At 35.4% G+C, this 26,759-nt stretch overlaps 3 protein-coding genes across 10 annotated transcripts; 2 read left to right on the forward strand and 1 right to left on the reverse strand.

Annotated features, from left to right (window-relative positions):
* Positions 1-262: 262 nt before the first annotated feature.
* On the reverse strand, positions 263-4,152 carry LOC123211701 (probable ubiquitin-like-specific protease 2A). 5 transcript variants are annotated; one of them, XM_044630536.1, is made up of 8 exons: positions 3,865-4,150; positions 2,433-2,532; positions 2,191-2,358; positions 1,966-2,100; positions 1,784-1,865; positions 1,585-1,698; positions 1,329-1,484; positions 263-845 (listed from the first exon to the last, which is right to left on the reverse strand). In XM_044630536.1, exons 1-7 carry the CDS (start codon positions 3,965-3,967, stop codon positions 1,413-1,415), a joined length of 774 nt encoding a protein of 257 aa, XP_044486471.1. In that variant the 5' UTR covers positions 3,968-4,150; the 3' UTR covers positions 263-845; positions 1,329-1,412. The 5 variants fall into 5 exon arrangements, with proteins under 5 accessions (XP_044486471.1, XP_044486475.1, XP_044486472.1 ...); XM_044630540.1 differs by having other exon boundaries at positions 419-845; positions 1,966-2,120; positions 2,259-2,358; positions 3,865-4,151; XM_044630537.1 differs by having other exon boundaries at positions 419-845; positions 1,389-1,484; positions 3,865-4,151.
* Positions 4,153-6,645: 2,493 nt separating this feature from the next.
* On the forward strand, positions 6,646-19,339 carry LOC123212027. 4 transcript variants are annotated; one of them, XM_044631048.1, is made up of 28 exons: positions 6,646-6,816; positions 6,933-7,119; positions 7,260-7,384; positions 7,576-7,692; positions 7,970-8,116; positions 8,281-8,658; positions 8,746-8,903; positions 9,353-9,474; positions 9,591-9,682; positions 9,895-10,141; positions 10,299-10,362; positions 10,869-11,017; positions 11,122-11,192; positions 11,290-11,463; positions 12,204-12,275; positions 15,297-15,398; positions 15,515-15,604; positions 15,824-15,899; positions 15,992-16,085; positions 16,193-16,262; positions 16,351-16,530; positions 17,359-17,481; positions 17,572-17,655; positions 17,762-17,946; positions 18,281-18,419; positions 18,514-18,573; positions 18,813-18,917; positions 19,004-19,339. In XM_044631048.1, the coding sequence occupies exons 1-28, from the start codon at positions 6,721-6,723 to the stop codon at positions 19,115-19,117; spliced, it is 3,621 nt and encodes a 1,206-aa protein (XP_044486983.1). In that variant the 5' UTR covers positions 6,646-6,720; the 3' UTR covers positions 19,118-19,339. The 4 variants fall into 4 exon arrangements, with proteins under 4 accessions (XP_044486983.1, XP_044486984.1, XP_044486982.1 ...); XM_044631049.1 differs by having other exon boundaries at positions 8,281-8,643; XM_044631047.1 differs by having other exon boundaries at positions 8,281-8,903.
* Positions 19,340-20,769: 1,430 nt separating this feature from the next.
* Positions 20,770-26,757, forward strand: LOC123212028 (conserved oligomeric Golgi complex subunit 2). Its single transcript, XM_044631052.1, has 12 exons — positions 20,770-21,383; positions 22,034-22,240; positions 22,957-23,293; positions 23,472-23,633; positions 23,855-23,954; positions 24,034-24,249; positions 24,329-24,437; positions 24,641-24,841; positions 25,007-25,111; positions 25,940-26,065; positions 26,155-26,289; positions 26,434-26,757. The coding sequence occupies exons 1-12, from the start codon at positions 20,925-20,927 to the stop codon at positions 26,545-26,547; spliced, it is 2,271 nt and encodes a 756-aa protein (XP_044486987.1). The 5' UTR covers positions 20,770-20,924; the 3' UTR covers positions 26,548-26,757.
* The last annotated feature ends 2 nt before the right edge of the window (positions 26,758-26,759 follow it).

Here is a 26,759-nt window from a genome sequence, read left to right on the forward strand (position 1 = left end):
AAGATAAAGTTGATCATAGTTCAGGGATTATAACGCAAATAAATAAGATTAAATTATTTAGGTTTTAGTTATTTATAATTTGATCATTATTAAATTAAAATATTATAAAAATCAAATTATTGTTTTTTTGGGACAAAAAATTCAATTATTGTTGCATGATCCATGCTTATCGGGGCCCATAAATAAATGGGTCGTGCCAAAGCTCGTGAATAAAGTAGACAATCCATAAAAATTAAAAAAAAATAGAGAATTATAAAAAAAATTAACAAAAATTAGAAAATTTTGTCATACCATAAGATTTAAGGTTTGACAGGCCGACACAGCCCACAGCACAATTCAGATAATTATTACAGTCAGCTGCCGCCTGGCAGAAGGTGATGCATTTGCTTCACCATCTCCTCTGACGATCATATTTCAGTAACGAGAAGTTCGAGATTCTGATAACCACAAACTGATGGTAAATTGCTGCAATGAGTTTGCGGGTGTGACTAGCCAAATGGCAACTGATGAATTGTGCCAATGACTCCCTTTCATAATACCCACCTTGCATTCTCTACTAGCCGTTGCATTCACACCTAGTGCTGTCAATCGAACTGGGTAGACCCAAAACCCGATAATTCAGCCTCAAAAAAGTGCATCAGACCGAACGAATTTAAAATTCAGGTCTGAATGGGGCTTGAACATTCCCAGTGTTCAAAATCATTTTTTGTCTCAGACTTAAACACAAGTAGTTACTGCTCTTGCTGTCTTCTTAACAGTATCAGCAGCTGACCAGATGCCACCCAGCAGCCCCTCTAGCACACACCGCGACGCAAATCACCTGCCACAAGCCAGCAACTTTGTCCCTGGAAAAAAAGTGAGTTAAAAGGAGCTTCAATTGCACAAATTATAGGTTAATGATGTGCAACATAGATCTAAAGCTAAGCAGTTGGAGATTGAATCACAAGTTTTGAATTTTGGAAACTTTGTAGTAAAGATTGAACTTTTGGTTGAGAATTATTTGAAATTCTTCAGGATGTTCAATAAAGCTAAAGTCTTTTGAAATGAAAAGCTTAAAACTTTAATTGATCTGTTTCTTCCACCAGCAACCAATGGGGGGAGGCAAAATGAAGGGGAAAGCAAAGCACACAAGTACTCCTTATCACGGAGACAAAAACTACCGCAAGTGTCCAAAATTTTATTTCAGGCCTATTTGAGGCGAGAAATATGGCTCAAAGCCCAAAACTTTAAATGTAATGTACTTAAACACAACAAATGAAACCTGAAAAAAATTCGGCCTAGTTTATAGGCCCAATTGATAGGCCTATTCACACCATAGGTATTATTACCTGCTATGTCCATTTTCTTCACATATGTACATCTTTATCTGTGATAATGATTTCCAATACCTCATCCAGGCATCCACAATAAATCTAACCGCTGTCAGATTTGAGTTTGTCACGGAAACTATTGAAGTCTTCCAGACCAAACCAATCCTCCTTCATCTGTATCGTAAACCAAAGGAGAAAAAAACAAGGAAATCAGCAATTACTCAAGATTTTCCTAGACTATAATTATGATAATGTTCAACATGGTCTAACTTACAAAGTAAGGGTAGCCCTCAGTGATGCGAAAATTCTCAGGGGCATTATTCACAAACAAACTTATATAGTAAAGCACAAAATATCCACAATCCGTTTCGTTTCTTTGTTGGGGAACCTGGGTATAATTTGTTTTAGTCACAAGAGTGAAACTTGAAAAATAGGGACTCAAAAAGCAACCAAGAGATTAAAAGTATCATCACCTTAGGCACCAGGATAGGTATCTGAGAAACCAGTGTTGTATTTTCTGGCATTGCTTCTGCTTCATAAATGTCCACGGCAAACCTGAGAATAAATTAAAATGAAATTTGCAAGCTGTAAGTGAACAAATGTGCAACACAAAAAATAATTTAAAATGTGGCAAAATCACATTTTGGAATCATACTTTCTGATCAGAGGTTCAAGCCTCATTGGATCATCAGCCATTCGAAGTGAATCTAGCAACAACATGCATGAAGTTATAGGTTCCAATTGTGAACTTCCACCAAAGTTGCAGATGATCAATAGATTCCAGTGGCTCCTAATAGTATTGCATCTCAACTATATAACCCAGAATGACAAAAAGGAATACAGATTTACAGTCTATAAATATGAGAATTGAAATACCAACCAAAGAACAATAGGAATAAAGACATATTTCTTTGAGAATATGCGCTTATTCTTAATCCAAGTCAGCACCTTCCCTTTGTAAGATTCTTCCGTGTACAAAGAAAACCACAAGCAGTCAAGATATGTAAAATCCAACACCTTATCTTCTGGAAAATTTCTCCATAAATTCCTATTAAAACCAAACTTATCATCAAGAGATAAAAGGGAAGCCCTTTTTTTTCACATTTGAGTTAGGGAGTCTACCTCATATAGCAATCAAACAAACTGCTGTTCAACATCCCCTGATGCCTAGAGTTTGCAAATCTGTGAACTCGCCTATTTGACTGTCGATGAGGAGAGGCACCTATAAAGCATAACGAAATTGGTTTAACAAGCTTTTTACATGGTATTTTGTTTCCTGTTAGCAACCTGCACAGATTACTCAAAACTTCCCAATATCCATAAACAGTTCAAGATAAATTCAAACAATTATGCAACAATTCAAGAGATGGCTGGATTAAAATAGGTATATTCAGTCCACAGTGCATTCAACTAACAACAAGCAATCAAACAAAAATGATAGAAAAAAGTAACTAATTAATAACTAAAAAAAATAAGCTGACATCAAGAGGTGTTAGTGTTCCCCCAAGGTCGAGGTCTCCCATTCCAATTTACTCTCAGTTCTTCTCTCCCCCATTTTCTCTCTTAATTCTTTCTATATTTCTTGTTTTGCGTCCACTTCCACCAATTTCTCTTTGTCACCCAAGTCAACCCCCTTTTGCACTCTCATAAATGTATTTTCCACCTCACTATCCTTCAATATTCCTATGTGCTCGCCCTTATCTTTTCTTTTGTACACCTTAGTGATGGGAGGTCTAACATTACCATTTCTAAAGGTCATTAGTTCACAGTTTACACACATTCAATGTGTAGTGAACACAAGTTATTCCTTATCAGTTTTCTAGCCAAAATATTCTAACACCACATATCACCCATTAATAAAGCTTATACCCATAGACATTTCAAAGGTAGGCTTAAGGTTTCAGCTGACCAATTTAAGATAACAGAACTCCACATACAACATTACACACATTTTTTGTTTAAAAATTGGACTGACATATCGTAAACATCCAACCAATTGAAAAACTGAAGTTGTTTTTTTCAAAGATGACACTGTAACATTTTTTAAATGAGAAAAGCAAGCAGACACATTGTTTTAGGTATCTCTGGCACAGAATAACTCTTGCTAGAGCTGTTGAAGAATGCTGTTAATCCCAAAAACATATGCTTATTTATGTATCACACTAGCCCCAAACCCTTTGAAACGGAATAAAGAAAATTATCAAAAAAAAAGTTCAACAAATTGGTTAGCTTTATTATTTACTTCTCAAATGACTTAAGTGGAAAATGACCGATAGCAATTCGAATTCGAACTTTAGAACTAGCTCTTCTAAATTGGCATTGAACTTTGTGACTACTCAAAACCAAACGTAACCCTAACTTTGACTCTGTTTGTCTAGACAACAGCTGACATATTATAAATGGAAAGTGCAAACATCCTTCTAAGAAAATTCGTCCGTAGCTTGCAGCTATCTAAAAGTAAAGTTAATCTCTTGACAACACGTTTTTGAAGCCCCAAAAATATTTTGATTATGGGCAAATTGAATTAAATAATTGACCGTTGATAGCTAATTACCTTGTTCAACAGAAATGAGAACAAAGCCGCTTTCGTTGTCGTCTTCTCCTTGAATTTTCCCGCTTTCGTCGTCGTCTTCCTGATGAATCTTCCTTTTCGCCATTTGAGTCCGACTGGTTACAACTTTCCTCCTTCAGGCATTTAGAGCTGAAGCACTGGTCAAGACGTAATGTTTGGCCGCGAGAGGGTTCATACACCTGTTTGGGTTAAGGATGTCCGTCCGCTCTTTGAGGATGCCATAAGATTTGCCGTCTTCGACTCTCATTACCTACGCTCTTAAATTTGCAAATAAAATTTAAAATATTTTACAAAAAGAAAAGTCTTTGGGAGAATATCGTATACTACCCTTTATAATTTGTAATTTACATCAAATAACAATTATTATGGTTTTCATTCATAGACCCTAACGTTTTGGAAGTTTTACTAGAATTACCCCTTTACCCTATTAAATGGAGCCTCAAAACTCAAAAACCTTATCACATTATTATCCTTTGCCTATTTTTTAAAATTTTGTCAATAGGTCCATACGACACTTTCTAATCAAACCAAAATTATTGATACACTGATGTGGAGGGAGAAACGTATATAGGGTTAAAAGAGACTAGTTGACCTCAAAAATTTTGAAATATATTCATTTTGGTAATGTATAAAATATCATTTATCCTTATTAATTATAAAAAAATTTCAATTTTGTATATATAAAATAGCAATATAATCTTTAAAATTTAATATTGACCACTTAAAATTTATTACTTCTTTGTTGTCTTTCATATATTTTACTTTTATTCAATTTTAATTTTCTAAATTTTAGTTCTAAGTCAATAACAAAGTTAAGATGAAAGAGTATTTATCATGCAAATTTTCATACTTTGATTGAAGATCTATTTGATTTAAAATACAAATATTATCATTCAAATGATGGTTTTGAAAACTTGAAGGATAATTTTAATAGTTTTCCCTCCAAGTCCAATATATATAAACGTACTTAAAAAAGTATACCCATCCGATGAAGCAAATGAGATAGGGAACGGTATAGTTTAATGTTTAATCTATCACTATATAATTTGTTCCAAAATTAGAAACAAGCCTGCAACCAGCAAGTAGGAATAATAATCGCAAGTATCTCTTTTTCTTTTGTTTTCATTCACTCAAATCCCCTCTTTTTTGTTCTTGGTTGTTCACAATCATTATTTGTCACTTCACCATCCGATCGGAATCAGACGGTGGAAGTCTTGCTAAATTGTGGATCCATTCTCTCTGTTTTACCCCGCCGGAGCAGATTACTGTTGCCCTGTCTAATGCAATTTCTCCAGCTCAATCTCTTTCAGAAGCATCTTTTCAGCTGTTGTTTGAAGCTGCCTTTCCACTGGGTGTTTGTCTGCCGTGTGTCTGCTGCTCCTTTAGCTTTTGCTTGTTGCTGCATTGGTTGTCTTATAGACAGTGGTGGATCGTGAAGCTGAGGGATTGGTGTATGTAGTCTGTTTTCCCTGTGTGTTTGTTTTTTGCATTGCTCTTGGCTGGCTTTCAATATTTTCCAGATGTTCGTGCCAATTGCTGAAGAAATGTCATGAATTCGCAATGAATTCCACCTAATCACCCTCATAAATTCGCAATGAGGTTGACCATTGACCTCTTAAGTTGACGATGGCGCTTGGTCCTACCACGTCAACATCGTTATCCAAGACTGGATACATTGTTGTGCTGTGTGTGCGTTTCATGTAACACATAATTGGTGCATTTCTTTCGTTCCCTTTGCATCAATAATTGGCATGTTTCAATTCAACGTGGTCCTGTTGTTTATTCACCAACTTCAATTCTATACAAATTTCCCTCACATAATTAAATTAGAACTTTCATAAGTTGTGCATATCTTTCTTTATAACTCTCACTTGCATTCAAATTCAGCTATCTTTATCGTATAAAAAGAGTTGAATTCTACAACCAATTAAGTCTAGATATGTACGGATTCGTTAAAGCCAGTTTAAATGTATTGATTTTAAATTAAAATTAAAAATAAATAATTATCCTTAATGACATTTAAATAAAATAATATATTATTATTATTTTAATAATTCTAATCAAATATAATAATTATTTATATTTATCTATTTATATTAAAAATAATAATATTATAATAATTTAATTTATATCTAATAATTTATTATTAATCTATTTTATCATAATTTTTTATTTTTATAATAAAACATTACACAATTTGTGCATAGTGATTGAGAGTGTTAAATCAGTAAAATCCATTGAACTCATAAAAAAAATAAAGATATTTTTAAATTCGTATGATTAATTCTGAAATACATGTAATGTACATTTGAGTATATGTATACATACAATTTTAAACATGGCAGTAAATAATTTTTATTATAAAAATTCTTTAATTTAAAATATATATCGTGAAAATAATATTGTAATTTGAGCGGCTTGAAGAGCGAGGAGAAAACCCACTCACTCACACTGAACTTTTCACTCCGCCAACCGTTAACGCTATTACATAATAAACCACCCGTACCCGCTAGTCCATCACTGCCGCGGCGTATTATAAGAAATAACCAAACTAATTTTGCTAACCTATACCAATAACTAATTCCCAACCTTATTCATATAATGCTATCTTACACTTGTCAGCTATGGCCACTCCCTTAGAAGCCCCCGATACGGATGAGTGCATCAAATATGTGTGCACCAGCAGGACACAGACAAATTAAAAAAAAAAAAGTAATAAATATAAAATAATTCCCTTCCTATATAATTAATTTGTTTAATTTGTATTCTCTCTCTTAGTATTGAACAGAGAGAAACAAGAAAGACAAGAACCAAAAGAAACACCAAACCGGGAGAGTCATGGTGTCAACGAGACGAAGTGGATCTCTCTCTGGTAACAATAGTAAGAGATCTTCGTCTTCTGAGGATAAGCCCCCTTCTCCGAAGCGTCAGAAGGTGTTTATATTTTGTTTATTTTTTTAAATTTTTTTGTTTATTTTTTTTGGTTTGAGTCAAGGTGTTTGGTTTTGATGAAATTGCGGGATTTAAGTTGTAAAATCTTGTAATTTAAGGTCGAGAATGGGGGAGCGGCGGAGAAACCGATGCCGGTGACGGATAATTCCAAGGAAATGTGCATTCCGCCGCCGGCGGATCCCGGAGAATGCGCGACTGGAGATGCTCCGATCTCCGGAGAGGGTTTAAATGGCGGGAAGACGGAGGCCGCACCAGCTGTGCCCGTGGCGACACCGATCGCTGAAGGTAGTTGTTTTGCACTCTTACAAAAAAAAAAGATTATCAGTGTTTATCATTTCTATGCAACTGTGTCTTCTCTGCGAAGTTTGGATTAGAGTTTGAATTTCTTGGGGTTTTTTGTTTGGTTCGTTCTGTTTCTTTGAAAGGGTCGACGCCTGTTGTTATGGAGAAGCCGAGGAATTCATTCTCTTCTTGGAGTTTATATCATAAACATAATCCAAGTTTTGACGCTGCAATGCCTTGGTGCAGGCTTTTGTCTCAGTCTGGTCAGGTAATTTGCGCTCTTTGTGCAGAGTTTTTCTAGTATCAAGTTTTCTTCATTGTTTGTTTCAAATAAAAATGTAATGTAGCTATTTGCACATCAAATTCTGTTCTTAGCTGTATTAGATAGATAGCTGTGACATTTTTTTTGAGGTGTGTGTTATTTAATATATAACGAGTGAAGCATTCTATGTTCTGCAGAATGCAAATGTATCTATTTGCTTGCCAAACTTCTCTATTGGATCAAGTAGAAACTGCAATTTTCCTTTAAAGGACCAGGTCATTAGTGCAGTTCTATGCAAGATAAAGCATATACAGGTATTTTCTAAATTCATGCTTACATTTATTCAAATTTTGTGGGCTTTGTTCCAAAGCTAAACGAATTTGTGCTACTGAAGGTGAAATACAATCCAGAATTTCTTTTTCCTAGTTCTGTAGACCATTTTTGGAGTAGGCTAGTTAGATGCCATTGCATTTATTATTGGCTTTTTTTTTCCTTGTTATTGGTAACAATTTTTGTTATTTTATTTGTGGGGATAAACTCATTAAATATGTATCTGCAGTATGATTACTGATTATTTGTGGACATGATCAGAGCGAAGGCAGTAATGTGGCCATGCTAGAAAGCACTGGAAGCAAGGGTTCAGTGCAAGTAAATGGGTCAATTGTGAAGAAGACCACAAGTCGTGTGCTTAAGTCGGGTGATGAGATCATCTTTGGTTCGCTGGGGAACCATGCTTATGTATCCTTTTGTTATTTGAGGGTCGTTTATGTACCTATTTCTTTCTTGTTGGTAATTATGTAGTGTCTTTTTGGTTTTCCCCTACCGACTCCACAGTTTTCTATTGTGTTTAAGTGCCAATGTATCTCTTTTCTAGGTGAATTCCTTAACTTTTCTCAACATAGATATTTCAACACCTCTTGCCTGAAGTTGCAATTAAAGGTACAGAGGTTCAAAGTAGTGCTGGAAAGTTTTTGCAGCTTGAGAGGAGAACGGGGGATGCTTCTGCTGTGGCTGGGGCTTCCATTTTGGCCTCTCTTTCCAGCCTGAGGCAGGATCTATCACGTTGGAAATCTCCAGCTCCTACCACCAGTAAAGGGACTGAGTTGCCTACTCCTGTCGATCCTGATGGTACAGAGGTTGATCTTGATCATCTGGAAGAAAATTCAGCTGTAAATGTAGAGAATGATAAAGCTGCAGATGTTGGAGCAGCTGGCAAGAATATTTCTCTTGAAGGCAACAAGGATGCTGGAATAGAGGCAGGCAATGTAAAACTCTCTGGGGTGAATGATTTGCTAAGGCCTTTCTTGAGGATGTTTGCTCCATCAACTAGTTGTAATCTGAAATTGAGCAAAAGTATCTGTAAACAGGTATTGGACGAAAGAAACGAGTGGAGAAGGGATTCACAGCGAGCATCAACGGTGGGTATGTCTCTTAGGTGTGCAGTCTTCAGAGAGGATATTCATGCTGGAATTCTTGATGGTGCAAACTTACAAGAGTCATTCGAAAGTTTTCCATATTATCTAAGGTATGATATATTTCTATTTTTCTTATCGGAAATTTTATATTATTTCTGCCTTATTCTATGTTTTTTGATTTGATGTTTTCAGGTCATTATCTAAGTATTTCTATAATTTCTTGCATCTTCAACACTAACATGTCAATTCCTTGACATAAATCCCACATGTTATGACCTGCTTTGTTTCTTGCTATTATATGCAATATTGTTTGATCTGGTCCAGGGAGTATGGATGCCATTTGGTTTCAGTAGGTTTCTACGAGTTGCTGGGTGGAATATTTTTCAGCTGGATCAAATGTATTAATTTTTTTTACTATGCATTCTTGTAGTTTCCGACAGTGCTCAAGTTATATTAGCATGCTCATCTTCAACTGTGGTTGTATATTGCATGTATTTAATTCCTTTTATACATTAAACAAATGCAATACTAATTTGTGGGCTCACTTTTTTTATTGCAGTGAGAATACAAAAAATGTGCTGATTGCAGCTTCATATATTCACTTGAAGCACAAAGAACATGTAAAGTATACTTCAGATTTAACTACTGTGAACCCACGGATCTTGCTTTCTGGTCCTGCAGGTGTGTTGATATTGTACTACCATTATTCTAAATGAAATGTTTTGTAGTCTGCACTACTTCAGTTAATGAATCTGAATTTTTACATTAGTTTTTTTTCCTGTGGATTTTTTTCTCAGGGTCTGAAATCTATCAGGAGATGTTGGCAAAGGCACTTGCACAATATTTTGGGGCTAAATTGCTAATATTTGATAGTCATTCACTTTTGGGTGTAAGATAAAAATCATTTGCTTGATTCTGTAAAGTGGAATTAGCTCTCATTTATTCTCCATTTGCCTTGCTAGGATTTTTTTTAACATTATATCAGATCAGAAAATTATATCTTGATTGTTTAAAATAATATTCTTCTTCAAGGTATTGCGTCTTAACTTATAAGAGAGAAAGTCTGAGAAGTGGCTAAATTATTTATTCATGCTGTTGTAGGGTTTATCTTCTAAGGAAGCTGAGCTGCTGAAGGATGGATCACATGCTGAAAAATCCTGTAGCTGCCATAAACAAGGTCCTGTATCCATTGATTTGGCTAAGAATGTGAGCTCATCTGTTAGTGAATCTGATGTACCTAGCTCTTCAAATCAACCTACTGCACATGGTCCAGAATCTCAACCAAAGATGGAGACTGAAATTGTACCTTCTTCTGCTGGGACATCTAAGAGTCACATGTTCAAATTAGGTATGCTCTTGGACCTAAAAAAGAAAATGGATGGTATGCTCCTTAGAGTTTTGGAGAAGTTATTTTGGTTTCCAGTGTGCTTTCACATACTGAAGTGCCTGGCTAATCTTGGATTCCATCTTTGGTGATTTTTTTTTTTTGGAAAATAAACATGCAGGTGACAGGGTAAGATACATCGGTTCAGCTTCTAGTGGCATATATCCAGCATCACCTCCTGCAAGGTGCATTATTTGCTGACAAGTTCCTCTGGATAATATCATATTTTACAAAAGAATATTTTCTCCTTAGTTGCTGATTTTCTTGTCAGTTTCTGTGAATCTGAGTATGTTGATGTTTGGATGGGTAGTGCATCTTGCCGAGTTGGTTACTTTATAATTTTGCTGCATCCCTTCTTCTTTGTCATATCAAGTGTTTATTTTTGGTTGGATCACAGAGTTTAATTTGTGAAACCTTATGACCTTCCTATTGTGTTTGTGTGGATAATTTGCTTAATGGATCACACTTTCTTATTGTAAAGATGATTATCAGTCATAGTATGATGTAGAAGAATAGAGAGTTTACAAAATGATAGAGAAAGCTTGTAGCTAATTAAGCCTCTGGTTGAAGGAAACAGGACCGAATACACAATCTAATTTCAACTTTGATTTGTCTCTCATTCTGATGCTTTGGTGCAATTTAAATTTAAGTTGGTGTCTCAGTAGTTTATGCTCTTATGATTTACATGTAGGGGCCCACCTTATGGCTGCCGGGGAAAGGTTGCATTGCTATTTGAAGAAAATCCTTTGTCAAAGATTGGTGTAAAGTTTGATAAACCAGTACTTGATGGTGTTGACCTTGGTGGTTTATGTGAAGGAGGTCAAGGATTCTTCTGCAATAGTAATGTCAAACTCTGCTGGCAACATTCTCTTTGTTAGTCTATGTAATTGTCCTGTATTTTACAGTCTTTTGCCTTAAATCGTGTATTCTCTTTCTCTCTGTAGTCACTGATCTTCGTTTGGAGAACACTGGTGTGGAAGACTTGGATAAGTTACTCATTAACACACTGTTTGAGGTAGCATTTTTTTAGATAGAGAAATGAATTTATCTGCATATAGATTTGTGCTTGTATTCCATGAGTTACAATCGCCTTATTTCATCTTGTTCATCAGGTGGTAGACAGTGAAAGCCGAAGTTCTCCATTCATATTGTTTATGAAAGATGCTGAGAAGTCTGTTGCAGGAAATTCAGATGCATATTCCACATTTAAAAGCAGACTGGAAAGGCTTCCTGATAGAGTGGTTGCAATTGGTTCACACACTCATACTGACAATCGGAAGGAGAAGGTAATGCTTTCTTGATTTCCTGGGTTATAGTGAAGATTTTATAAAGTATCGGGACTTATGAGCATCTGACTCAATTTCGTAAGTTCCTGAATAAAGAAGTAAAAACTTTGACAGAATTTCAGTATGTCAGAGACTTTTTTATTTTAGTGCATGGGTTTTTCCGCATATGTCAAATTTTGAAAACTATACTTATATGTATTCATTCACTTCTAAAATTTTGGAGTAAGTATCTTTAAGAGTTAAACATAATGACTCAATATAGTTCTTATCTTGTGGAAACTTATGTTCTTGTTACAAGACATCATTGAAACTTATTTAAGTCTCAGAACAATTACACCACTGGACTGTGAAGCAGAGTTCAAACATGATTCTTATTTATTCTAAGAATGCTAGTATTAATTACATGAAGCTAATTGAACTGTAATTTGCTGGAAAGCTATTATTATTTGACAACTGGTAATTTCATGTCAACTTGGTGCATTGGTTCCAACACTTGTCTCATTTAAGCATACAAGATACCAACATTTGAGTGGGAAAGAGACTTAATATTATTAGTAAATTGGTGTAAAGAGAAGTTATTGATTTTATCTTAATCTCATGTTATAAGGGAGCCCTCTGGAAGTTGAGTTTGTTTGCTACAGTGAAACGTTCAAATTGTAGCTTCTTATGAGACTTATGGTTTGCCTTTCATACCTCTAGATAATGTTTGTGTACACTAATAAAGCAGTTTTCTCTTGCAGTCACATCCCGGTGGCCTGCTTTTCACAAAATTTGGCAGCAATCAAACTGCTCTGCTCGACTTGGCTTTTCCCGTAAGATATAACTTTTCAATAATGTTGTTTGTTTTATTCTATAGTTATTTGTTTCTTATTTTATTTATCTTCTTTTAAGTTTGTGACTAATAATGAGTGAGGGTTAGGGGCATTGCTAGAAAATTTTCTAATGTAGGCTAAATTTTTTATATTTCGAGGACTTGTTTAAATTAGAACTTTTTAAAGTAAACCTTAATGCTATAAGAGATTTATATTAATAGCAAATAAAAAAGAAAAAAAGACATACATCCAAAATCAGGGAGACATAATGAACCTAATTTCTCAAAATATTTATTTATTAACAGAAATACAACTTAGGGAAGATTATCTGAATCAAGACATGCACATTCATTCCATGTTGTGGACGTTTTGTATCTTTTAATATGTAGACTAAGTGCCTACAATTAGTTGCTGGTTTTAAAAAATGCAAAAAAGAAAGTCATTAATAATCAAGAAGTTTCTAATAGTTATCAACTAAAAGTTAAGATTTTTAATACAGGTACAATCCATTAAATCTTATTTGTCCATGTCAATTAGGATGACTGATTATATCTTTTTTTTTAGTTTTAAGATTTTTTTTTTTAAAATTAAGTTTGTTATAATATATATTTTTTGTTGTGGAAGACAAGCAAGGCTAGCCCTCTCTGACCTCCACTACTTGTGGGGATGGTTCCTTCCATGGAAGAAAAATTGTTAGCTATTCCATAGCATATGAATGTTCAAAATTCCATTTTTTTTCCTTGACACACTTTTGTATAAGATGTGCCTCAAAGAAGGAACAGCAGCATGAGTATCTTCAGTTTTTCATGCATATATCTTTGTTGAGAAAGTGGCAATTCTTATTCTGGTCATTGTGCTCTCATAGTTCTTTGACATATGGCTGCTTCTCCAGCTTTCTTTGTCTTTCCTCGTGCATTTTCTGTATGCAAGACTAATTGCTTTGCTGTTAATTGCTTTCATCATGATATTTGGTCTTGGCTAGATATAGTATAGCTATTTCTCCCATTATTCTTTCCGTCATGGCGTGTAATACAGTGATTATGCAATGGTATCAAGTTGGTAATGGATAATTGGAACTGAAGCAAGAAATAGAATATGGATATTGTTGTTTTTGGGTTTGGAAATGAATTAAATTGTTGTTCGGAATCTGTTGTTTCAGTTATAGAATTTGTCTTGTTCTTCAAATCTGTCAAGGGAGAAAGGATGGATCATTTCTTGTGATGGCAATTTGGAATCACTTTGGACAGGTTGAGTCGAACGGGGCAGAGATATAAACACAAACAGGACTCAACCTATATTCATGACAAGTAGGAGTGGATTCGAACTAAGATGAGCTCAAACTTAGGCTATCTTGAGTTCGGTTCAGTTTGAAAGAGTTGAACTCTAACCTAGGTTTGAGCTCAATGAGCTCCCCTTAAATCAACTTGGGCTCAACTTAGCTTGAGGGGAGTTGAGCTCAAGTTTGGCTACAATATCGAACCAAGCTTGGCTTGATACTTTAATCACTCCAAAATCAGCAAAAATAATGTTATTTTGATGCATATTAGTCAATACAACGTTGTTTTAAACAATTTGAATCGAACTCTTCTAGGCTCACAAACTTGGTGAGCTGAATACTCCCGAGCTCTAGCTTGATAGTAATAAACCTTTGGCTCGAGCTAGCTTGACTCAAATCTGCCCCTAATGATAGGGACGGATTAGCTTCTCCCAACCTGTCTCGCCTCTGATACTGAGTTCTCATTCTTATATGCCTTTGGTAATTAAATCAGAGATCATGATTCTCTCTACCCTTTTTCAACTCTGGTCGCCTATCTTTAACAGAATTCGATGTCTGTCTTCTCTCATTTGTGTTACCTTGTCTCTCATCTCAATTTCTACAAAAGTTATCAAGGATTTAGTCTTCTTCTCCGTATGTTATTAAGATTCTCTCCTATTGTCCTTGCAACCTAGCTGCTTTTGTTGTCTATGCTGCTGTTTGGGTACCAGTAAAAGCTGATGATCAGACCCCAAGGGTTGGGCTTAGTGGTATATGCCTTGGCTTTCAACCAAGAGGTCAAGGGTTTTTGGGCCACATTGGATTATTGTATCCCTCTAGTTTATTGTCTCCCAAGGTTGTTGTCTTGTTTGAATGGAGCACCCGCCCGGTTTGAAACCCTCTCTACATATAGAGAGGACGTTGAAGAAAATTTGATTTACATGTGTGTGTGTGTATAGATTTTTGATAGCCCCAAACATCCCCTCCCCCCCCTCCTTTTCCTTCCAAATTCGTTTCCCTGTTTGTATTTATGTGAGGTTTAATTTCATTTGTCCCCGTTGGAGAGATCACTTAGTCTCAAGCTTCTTAATGATTTCCAGAAAATATTAATTGCTCCTTGAAAATCCCAGAAATCCTGTTTAAAACATCAAGAAAGCCCTGGCAAATATTTAAAAAAACTCTAAATTGGGGTCTTGTAGGGGGTGGATGAACTAACCCAGTCATGTGGTGTTATTATTTTCATGTAAATTAATATTTTTGAACTTTTTCTGGTATTATAGAAATTAATGTAAAGAAAGGAGATGAACTTCTGAATCTCTTATCTATCCATATGACTGTAAAGGGTTTTGTAGATATTTTTCTTGGATGAGAAATAAAGTGATATTTCATCTCGTTCAACTGTGGAACAAGTCACGGTGGGGATGGATGATCATTTTTGTTCACTGAGTGGTAACTGCAGGTTGAAGCCTGCTCAGAATTGGGACATAGGGTGGTGCCATGAGGCTGTATCTGATCTGTTGGGGCAGGTTAGGGGCAAGGTCACTCTGCCCCAAGCCCTTCTGGTTACCATTCCATTTTTTTTCGTTCTTCTGTTTTAGGTTATGCCTACAATGCCTTACATAAAAGCATCTTTCCTCTTATTCTTTTCTTTTTTGGTACAAATGGGATATAATATTGTATGGCTGCCAATTGAAAATTGTTGGACTGTGTTGTCACATTGTTAATGTCTAGAGCATGATATTGGTGTCTTTTTTATATATATTCAGGATAGCTTTGGACGACTGCATGAGAGAGGGAAGGAAGTCCCAAAGGCAACAAAACTTCTAACCAAGCTTTTCCCTAATAAAGTAACCATTCACATGCCACAGGTCTGTATATTAGTTCCTGTTTATAAGCTCCGTTAATGGGGTTGCTACAGCCATTGCCTAAATTAGTTTATTTATTTCTTATTACTCCATTTTATGAAAGCTTGCAATTGTTGCAGGATGAGGCACTTCTAGTGTCTTGGAAGCATCAGTTGGATCGCGATGCTGAAACACTAAAAATGAAGGGAAACCTCAATCATCTACGCTCTGTGAGTAATTTTTGCTGCACTTCAACTGTGGGCAATAAACGCTATACAGAATGCTTGTGCTTATAGTTTATTTTTACTGAGATATATGCATCTGGCTGTTCTTGTGTGTAATGTCGAGGCATGTTTTCTGACTTTGTGGTGTGGTACTTTTTATGTCTGAGGTAGACTATACACTGAATTGTGCTCTATCATGTGAGAATTGAGAATTTTTGTCCGTAGGTTCTTAGTCGGAGTGGGGTGGAATGTGAAGGACTTGAGACCTTGTGCATCAAGGACCAATCACTCACAAATGAAAGTATGGTCAATTTTGATGTCTTCAGATTAAGAATTATTGTCTGAACTTCCTTTCCTTCATTTACCTGTCAAATTTACAATGTGGTAATACAGGTGCAGAAAAGGTGGTTGGATGGGCTTTAAGCCACCATCTAATGCAAAATCCAGAAGCAGATCCTGATGCAAGACTTGTGTTATCATGTGAGAGGTAACTAATATCTCATCTTCTAAAACCTATTTCAACAATTGTCAGCTGAATTATTGGTTTTCGGATGGAAATTACACAGTTGTAACGCAATGTTGCAATTCTGGCAGCATCCAGTATGGGATTGGAATCCTACAGGCTATCCAGAATGAATCTAAGAGCTTGAAGAAGTCACTTAAGGTGATTCAACAAAGCTTTACTCTTCTAATACCTTACCTGGAAGAAGTGGCCTGTTAATTTTCATGCTGATCGTTTTGGACTATAACAGGATGTTGTAACAGAAAATGAATTTGAGAAAAGACTTTTATCTGATGTGATTCCACCAAGTGATATTGGAGTTACATTTGATGATATTGGAGCTCTTGAGAATGTCAAAGATACATTGAAGGAGTTGGTGATGCTTCCTTTGCAAAGGCCGGAATTATTCTGCAAGGGTCAATTGACTAAGGTTATAAGCTCTTCATTGAAGTAATTTTTATCTGACATTACAGTGATGTAGTTATGTGCTTTTATCTTTGATTGTGATGATGTCTGTATGCTGTAACTGGCTCTGATGTCCTCTCAAAAGATTCTATATCTGGAACTCTTTGTAGTACTTTTTGCCCACTATATAGTTGGTAATATGATTTGAAGCATTGGGGAAGAGTTTACATTTGAGCTACACCTTACAATCTTACTCTGGATTCCAAAAGGAAAAGCTATGGACCTTAATTAGGTTGCAGATTATTTTACTCTTTTCTTGATCCCATTCCTTAACTGAAGTTAGGCTTCCCAGTTGTATCATCTTGCACTATATCTACTAAGAACCTCTGACATTAAAATTATCAAGTTCCATAGATTTTTGAACAAGTGTTATTTGTTGGATCAATTGGCAGTATTAATCTACATAATGGGTGATTTTCTCCTATCCCATAAATGTTCCTTTGGCAAGTAGAACTACCACAAGTCTTGAATTGTCATTGATATACAAAGTAAGTACAATTGATATACGTTTGGGCATAGATCTTAAGAGTCACCGTATCAATTTCAAATCTTCATGTCTATATATTTCTTTTTGTAGCTTCTATAATTTGTGGACAATATATGACCATCCTCAAAAGTTTTTAGCAAGTCTAAGTAGCATTTAACTTCACAAGGTCTTTTTCTTCTAAGTATATGATTTTTAAGCCTATTTATGTCATATAATTTACCACTATCCTTTGAATGCAGTTGTATTATTATTTTTATTTGATTGTATACTAATATCATTCCTCACTTCAATTCTTTTTGTATCCAGCCTTGTAAGGGCATACTTCTGTTTGGACCTCCTGGGACTGGGAAGACCATGCTTGCAAAGGCAGTTGCAACTGAAGCTGGTGCAAACTTCATCAACATTTCAATGTCAAGCATCACATCTAAGGTTAATTTCATTAAAAGCTTTAAAAACTATTCCAATTTTGTATGAATATATATATGATGAATTTGAACTCATGTATTTGTCTTATTGCAGTGGTTTGGTGAAGGTGAGAAGTATGTCAAAGCAGTTTTCTCCCTAGCTAGTAAAATTGCTCCTAGTGTCATATTTGTTGATGAGGTTAGCTTCTTGTAGCACCTCTTTAATATTTTGAATTTGTTTTTGTATCATGTACAGGCTCACTACCTTTTTCTTCCTCCCTGTCTTACCATTTTACTTCTTGTAGGTTGACAGCATGTTGGGCCGGAGGGAAAATCCAGGAGAGCATGAGGCCATGCGGAAGATGAAAAATGAATTTATGGTGAACTGGGATGGCTTACGGACAAAAGATACAGAAAGAGTTCTGGTGCTTGCAGCCACAAATAGGCCTTTTGACCTTGATGAGGCTGTCATTAGAAGGCTTCCACGCAGGTACACTAAAATCACTTATGAAAGGCTCATTGGAGAGCTGCAGACAGACATTTGCGAAGAGAATGCTCTGATATCTCTTCTCTAGCTTAATTTAAATTTAAGATAAGTACATTTAGGTGCCTGAGGTTTAGGCTAAGTAAAACTTGAATTCACTAAAATCAGAAAGTAACACTTCAGTCTCTGTTAGACTATAAGTTAAGCCCGTTGGCTCCCAATAATAGGAATCAAAGTGTTATTTAGGCAGAACCTCAAGGACCGAAAATAATCATCCTCATCGAGTTAACATACTGATAAATTTGATTTGACTGTTTTAATGATTTGTTCTCTTGGCCAGATTGATGGTAAATTTACCAGATGCTCCAAACAGAGCAAAGATATTAAAAGTTATACTAGCAAAAGAGGATTTGTCTCCTGATGTTGATTTTGATGCAGTTGCAAGCATGACAGACGGATATTCTGGAAGTGACCTTAAGGTTGAATTTGCTACTCTTTCTTTGATGTGTGGTTATATTCTCTTGTTGAATTTGTGGAGTGACTCTCTTTTATGTCTCATTGGTTGTATTGCAGAATCTCTGTGTAACTGCTGCTCACTGCCCAATAAAAGAGATATTGGAGAAGGAAAAAAGGGTATATTTCTTTAATTTGATGAATGAGCAGATACTATAAGGCTCCAGGAAAAAGAAAATGTAAAAGTTGGGGCTGAAATACAATGATAGTGTTCTCTGATCTGCCATGTAACTGTATCTGAAGGTTTTCTTTTTAAGGGGAAAAGTTAGATGAAAGTGTATTGCATCGTTATTTATTATATTTTCCCTTTTTAGATGGATATTTATTTATGAGAATCTAATATGTTTGACTGTTTACAGGAACGTGCTGCTGCATTAGCAGAAGGTAAACCTGCTCCAGCTTTGAGTGGGAGTGATGATATACGGCCTCTAAACATGAACGACTTCAAATACGCTCATGAGCGGGTAAAGTGAAAATCAGAATTCAACTGTATTTCCTGCTGTTGCTCATTTCACTGTCATAACATATTGTTGATATAATCTGAAAATAGGTATGTGCAAGTGTTTCATCAGAGTCAGTAAACATGACAGAGCTTTTACAATGGAATGAACTGTATGGGGAAGGGGGTTCAAGAAGAAAGAAGCCTCTAAGCTATTTCATGTGAAGAAGATGTCTGTACAAATTGTTTAATTGTCGGCTGTGCCAAAGTAATTTTGCCACATTCTTATTGGGGGTGCCATTTTGTGTAAAATTAAGTATTATAGCGTCTTAAAAAGTTACATACAGTTAAAAGTAAAATTATGATGATAGCTTGAGATGTTTTGGTGTAAAGGATGTGATGTGATGATAATGGTGAGGCAGGCCTTCTGAAGTTTTGATTGCTGCACTTATTTTGTTTACAGGAAGAGCGTGTTGTTATATGTAAGTTATCAATTATCAACCCTGTAGATTCTTCTATTGTAATTACTTTCTGGCGGTTGTAGAGTCTAACACTAAACTCTTACTATAATTAACATGCATATTGAAAATTCTCTAAAAACGCGGCAAAACCAGGCAACCAGATGAGTGGGCAATGGGCATTCATTAGATTGCGGTGCTTGTCCTTTCTTTGGCTCAATTTTCATGTGTATTGTGTAAGTATTGTATTGAGTTTGAAAGATTAAAAAAATCAGCATTATTCTGAAGGATTGATCCTTGCCACTCTGTGGGTTTACTTTTTATTGATATATTTCAAAACTTTTCCTGCTTTTCAATTGCTTTCCTTGGATTCATAAAGTAGTTGAGAAGAGGCAATCCGGTTGGCGATGGTTTATGGCATATTGTTCGAGTAGATTGTCAACTAATTTTTTCCTATCTTGCAATGGGAAAAATGAGGACACCTTCAACGGTGAGATGTAGCTGAAGAAACTCAATTGAGTAGTTTTTCAGATTGAATTTCGCATGTGTGGACTGTTGGACGATGTTAGACATAACAGTGGGTGATATCTAGTCGACCTCCGCATTGTTTACTGTGCTTAAGGGTTATGCCAAACTTAATGGGCTAAGGTGGTTTCCCAGCATCATAAACCCCTAGTTCAGCCTGCAGCATGACTCAGGATACCCCTATGCCGTGCTTTTGTAGGTTTTTAGCGGGTCAATCCGTAAAATTATATAATTTTTATATTTTTTAATTTTAGTTATTTTAATTTTTATATTATTCTTTAACGAATTACATCAGACCGATTTGCAGGCCCCAAGGCCCTTGCCCAGCTCATATGGTTTGTAGGTTTGGTATGAATCACAATTTTATAGACTGGTCTCCCTTCATGTCTAAACATACGCACAGCTCAATAAGGGTTGTATCTGAACTGAAGGGGTTTGATTCAGTTCAAAATTATTTAGTTTGAATTTGAAAAATCTGTTTATCTTTTAAATCAAGTTAAATTTGAATCAAAAGATGTTCGATTTGGTTTGATTTAAGTTTGGTTCGAATTTATAGTTTGAATTCATAATTTGGATTCATGGTTGGAATTTAGTTCAAATTCATGGTTTGAATTCGTGATTCAAAATTATAGTTTAGATTCATGGTTCAAGTTCATAAGTCATTTTGTTTTTTCATTAGGCAAAATAACATTGTTTTATTAATAACTCATAAACTCAAATTGTGAACTCAAATCACATATTCGAATCATAAATTTGAGATGAACTATTTTTTATGCAAACTAAACTCGAGTCATCTGTAATTTTGACTTGGTAAAATTAAATTATTTTTTATTTAAATTGAATTATTTGGACTTGGTGCAATTTGTGCCCACCCCTCATATATCCCTGTGATAGGCCTTCCGAGTTCTTTGAAACGACGACGTTGAAGGTTTTGTTCTTTCTTAACTTTGCCGTTGCAGTTGCTCTAAAATCTTCTTTCCAAAACAGGTATGACGACTCGACTTGAGTAACCAGAAGAAAAATTTTGTGAACTCAACCACAATCAGAAAATGATGGATCCGATCCCAGCAGTACCACCCAGATCCGTCACCGACCTCTTCTCTGATCCAGTTGACACTCATCCTCTTTGGTTCAAATCCAATCTCTTTCTCTCCCGAGCCTTCGACTCTGAATCCTACATTTCGGAGCTCCGAACTTTCGTTCCCTTCGAGACTCTCCGATCGGAACTACAAGCCCATTTATCTTCCCTCAAGCATGAACTAATTGATTTAATTAATCGGGACTATACCGATTTCGTTAACCTGAGCACTAAGCTCGTCGATGTTGACGCTGCCGTTGTACGAATGCGGGCCCCATTGTTGGAGCTGAGAGAGAAAATCGAAAGTTTCAGAGGCACTGTTGAAAGTTCTCTTGTGGCGTTGCAGAGTGGTTTAAAGCAAAGATCGGAGGCTGCTGCGGCCAGGGAGGCTCTTGAACTGTTGCTTGACACTTTTCATGTTGTTTCTAAGGTAATAATACTGTGTTATATAGAGTTGATAATTATTCGTTGAACTGAATTATAGATTACGTTGATATGGTTGTTGAATTATGACTAAATTGAGTTTGGGTGTTGTTCTTGTTGGTGGCTAAGTATATATAGATAAAAGAAGTATTGATCTAGAAGTTATAGAATTTGAGATTCGCAGAATGGAGATTTTTTTCCAGTTGAGTTAAATTTGATTGATAATATCTAGCTTGACATGTTCGAATTTTTTTAGTTATTTATTGGATTAGGTATGTATGTATTTAATTTATGGGAAAGTGGGTAGTATCGTTTTGAGTTTACTAGTTAAAAACTTCATTGGTATGGAATGGAAATTGAAATTTATGCTCTGAAAATGCTCAAAATGAATTCTCTGAGCAATATATTATCAATTAATCATATGTTAATTAATATTTTTTGCAAGTGAGAAATGTAATATTTGTAAGGATCAATTGAGGGTGTGAAATTTTATTTATTTATTTTTAATATTTCTCCTCTTTACATAGTCTAGGCTACTAGACCGAGCATTTGCCCATTTGCAGAATTGCATGTGCTTATTTAGTGAATATGGATTGATTTATTTTATAAAGAGTTTTTGTCTTAACATATGTTTTGTATGTATTATGGTGAGTTCAGGTTGAAAAACTTATAAAGGAGTTACCTAGTGCATCTGCTGATTGGTCAAATGGAGATGTGAATTTGTCTGAAAGGAATTCTACGGGCCATGTCACTGCCCTACAACCTGTTGAGAATGGATTGAATCCCAGGGAGACTCAAAGCATGCTTTTGGAGAGAATTGCAAGCGAGATGAATCGGTTAAAGTTCTATATTGCTCATGCTCAGGTCTCTTTGTCTTTTGAATTATGTTTTTGTATTGCATCTCCTCTCTCTTTTGAATTATTCTTTAATATGTTTAGTCACAACTATCTAAATGATTTAGTGTGAATGTTTCTTAAAATGCTGGATGTTATTAATTTCCTATCTTAAACGTATTAGTGAAATTCACATCATTGATTTATAGTGAGCTTCAAACATGAATTAAAACATGAGAATTAAGCTGGTTTTTTTTAAAAAGCTTGTGAAAAGCTGCTGGCAAATAAGCAGGCAATGGGCTCACCAGTGCACATACAGATTTGGCGTCTGCATTTTCATCTTGTCTTTACTTTTTGCCAATGCAGGCCATTTGTTCTTCTATGATTATCACCACTGTAATGTTAAAACCGAGATTTTGACTTTAATGTCTTCGATCAACATTCAAGAAAGTAACTAGAGGTTTAACGTTTGTGCTCTGTATCTAGCTAATACAAGTTGTCCGTCAAATACCAAATTTTGAAATTAATACATATTTTTGTATATGTTTTGAATTTTTTGTTTTGTTGGTACCAAAGCAGGTAATCTGCCTGCTTTAACTTGCCATACCTTTTTTCTTCTTTTTTTGAAGTTAAGATGAAGGCATATGCATATAATGAGAAGGAAAATGTATCAATGAGCTCAAAAAATCAGTTACTCAGAACTCATTCATTCTGTGCTCATCTCTTTTCTATATTTTGCCAGTACAGAACCTGCCTTTTATTGAGAACATGGAGAAGAGGATTCAGAGTGCTAGCCTATTATTGGATGCAAGCTTGGGCCATTGTTTTGTGGATGGGCTTGAACATCGAGATGAAAATGTAATTTACAATTGTTTACGTGCATATGCTGCCATTGATAACACCAGGAATGCAGAAGAAATTTTCCGCACTACTGTTGTGGCACCATTGATACAGAAAATAATCATACATGGACCATCGGAGGCAGTTGCTGAGGCATCTGGAGATGAACTTGAGAATGATTATAAGCAAATCAAGCAATGTGTTGAGAAAGACTGTAAATTCTTATTGGAAATTTCTTCTTCAGGTATTCCCATGCTCCATTTTCATTTTGTAGTGCTATTAAATACTAAAAATCTGCTTCCTATACTTCGGTTGCTAGGAAAGCTTGGTCTTTTATCAACCTTCGTTAAACTGTTTTAGTAATTCCAGTGTTGTGGATCAAAGTTGAATCATTGTGTTACTTGTTCTTAATTTTTTACCAGAGAATTCAGGTTTGCATGTGTTTGACTTCTTGGCAAATTCAATCCTGAAGGAGGTTCTGTCAGCGATTCAGAAGGGAAAGCCAGGGGCTTTTTCTCCAGGAAGACCTACTGAATTCTTGAAAAATTATAAATCAAGCCTTGATTTCTTAGCCCATCTTGAAGGTAGTAATTGGGTTTTCTTTCTGTGAAATATAATTTAATAGCATACTAAGAAGTTTTCCTGTGAAAAGTAATTTAATAGCACACTCAGAAGTTTCAAAAATCACTAGAGGTCATGTGATGTTTATTAATGGGTTCCTAAAAGACTGTCTAGGATTAAATTGATCATTTATGTTGGAGTATATATTATTCATTATAGTTATAACATCCAATTGTCATGCAAGGCTATTGTCCATCCAGATCTGCTGTTGCTAAATTCAGAGCAGAAGCTGTGTATGTTGAGTTCATGAAGCAATGGAATGTTGGTGTTTACTTTTCTTTGAGGTATGCATGCATCTCCTAAATGATTGCTTTACTAAGTGTTGGTTCAATTATGGTTGACTTGTAACTTCTATTCCTTCAGGTTTCAGGAGATTGCTGGGGCTCTAGATTCTGTTCTCACGGGAGCAAGTCTTTCTCCTATTAAGAATTCACATTCTGATCAAGGAAAGTCTTGCGGGTTAACCTTAAAACAGAGTGTCACACTTTTGGAGAGCTTGAGATCCTGCTGGAGAGAAGATGTTTTTCTCCTTTCTTGCTCCGACAAATTTCTTCGCCTGTCATTGCAGCTTCTTTCAAGGTCTGTTTGGACTGAAACACTAGTCTGTTCTGTCTTATTTTTATCAACATTTGATTGCATATCAATGAATTTCTGACAGATACTCAAATTGGTTGTCATCTGGACTGGCTGCTCGGAAGTCTGGTAGTGTGGGCTCCAATCCTGGATGTGAATGGGCTATTTCAGCTGCTACTGATGATTTTATATATGTATGACTTATGCCTTTGTTCAATTGTATCTCTTTCTCTGGCATCTATCATTTTGCTAAGTGTCCTCTATTTAATTATATTTGAGTCTGCTTTGATCTTATTTATGCTTATGTATTTTTCAGTAGATTTAAACTCTACAAGGTCAGTGTCATGAAAGTTATCGTGGTTAACTTGCATATTTATGTATGTTCTCTGACGTGCAGGTTATTCATGACATAACTTGTCTGGCCACAGAGGTCTCTGGTGACTACTTGGATCATGTACTTCAGCTTCTGTCGTCGTGCTCCTCTGAAGTTCTTGATCTAGTAAAACAGAGCATTTTAGATGGTGGAAAATCATTGAGTTCTACATTACCTTCAGTTATCAACACAATAATAGAGGGACTTGTTGAGAAGGCTGTGGAAGTAAGCTCTATGTTTTCTAGGACTGTTTTAAATATTGATTATGCAATGATTTTAAGAATTGCAGGGTTCTATATTTTCCTTTGAATCTTAGTTAAACGTGAAATTACTGTGTTATATTTGATGATTTGCTGGGTGATTGAGGCAGTATTTTTTCAACAATTGTAGGACTTGAGACAGCTTAAGGGGATAACTGCAACTTACAGGATGACAAATAAACCACTTCCTGTCAGGCATTCCCCTTATGTGTCTGGTGTATTGCGCCCCCTGAAGGTATGCAGTCTTTTCTTTAGTTTTTAGCTATCACTTGAGAACATTATATTTTCTTGTCATCTTCTGTTGCAAGTCTTTGAATTATGATGTAAGTCATTTTTGGATGGCGTGCAGTTTTTTATTCTGATCTACTGTTATGTACATGGAATGTGGCTTGAGAAATCTATTTTTAATTTTAATATGACAGTCTATTAAGTGTGTTTTAAAAAATGTAATAATTGTGTGATAACGTGGACTCTTCCATCAAACTCGAATAGAATATGCATTCAGAAACAATATCAATACAGAAGAGATGTATTATATTTTTGAGTTCTTTTATGTACTGATAATTTTTGCAAATTAGTGTCTGATTCTTTTAAGACTTAATTATAATAAATAATAATAATATTAATTTAAGATAATATTATATTAGGATAAAATATATTATTAAGATAAGATATTTAATATTATGATAAGATTAGGATATTAGGATAATATTTTATAAAGATATTATTATGATCATAGTTAATGAGTTATATAAAGGGGAGTGAGGATTGTAATAGGGGGGAAAATATTTGTTATTTGGGTATTTGGGCAGTCATCGGTTGATAGGGAGGCTGTGGCCTTAGGGGAAGAGCTGACATCGTATTATTTATTTAATATAATATTTTTATTGGGTCTCCATCAGATTCTCGAGGTTTTTAAACAATTAATGCTAATGAACGTATTGCTATGCATTTCCTAAAAGGTTAACAACTTTGTTTGTGAATAGATCTTTAATACATATACAAGCACCCTGGACATGTGCTTTGCATCATCAATTTTTATTAAACTATCTACTCCTTGCAGACTTTATTAGATGGAGAACGAGCCATGACATTTTTGACAAAGGAGACTAAGAAGGAACTACTGCTTGGTGCTGCAACTGAGATTACTGGTTGCTACAATGAATTGGCTGCTGAGCTCATCAGTGTGGTTAGTGTCTCAAGTAAAAATTATTAATCTGTTAGGATTATTTCTATAGGAACATTCTTAAGATTAATTCTTCTAATTGCCATTCCCAGGCTCGGAAAACAGAGTCTTCGCTCCTGAAGATACGGCAGGGTGCACAAAGGCGTGCTGGAGCAAGTTCAGACGTCTCAGACCATAACATATCCGACACTGACAAGATTTGTATGCAATTGTTTCTTGATATTCAGGTAAGGTTTAATTTTTGAAACTGTCTATATTATCTGTTTCTCTGAACTTCCATAATCCATTTACGTATGAACCAGTGAATCAAGGCATATAATTGCAAACTGTGGTCCTTTGAAACCCCATTAATGGATATTTAAATTGACCAGGAGTATGGACACAATCTTGCTGCCCTGGGGGTTGAGCCGGCTGATATTCCAGCATACCGTTCCTTGTGGCAATGTGTTGCTCCTCCAGATCGGCGAAGTGTGATTAATTTCTAAGAATTTTGGTTTGCCAGTCTCAACTGGGTTTGTTTTATTTGATTCTGAAGTATATTGTTGTAAGTTGATCTCATTGTGAAGAATGAAGTGGTTTCTTTTTTGTTTGTTTTACAATCATGGTGAATTACTATTGTATAATGAGGCAAAAATTTTGTAACATCTGCATGACTTTTTGATACAGGAAAGAAGAGAACATTTTAGTTGTCTTTACT

This window comes from Mangifera indica, chromosome 3, assembly GCF_011075055.1.
Source record: "Mangifera indica cultivar Alphonso chromosome 3, CATAS_Mindica_2.1, whole genome shotgun sequence".
NCBI lineage: Eukaryota > Viridiplantae > Streptophyta > Magnoliopsida > Sapindales > Anacardiaceae > Mangifera > Mangifera indica.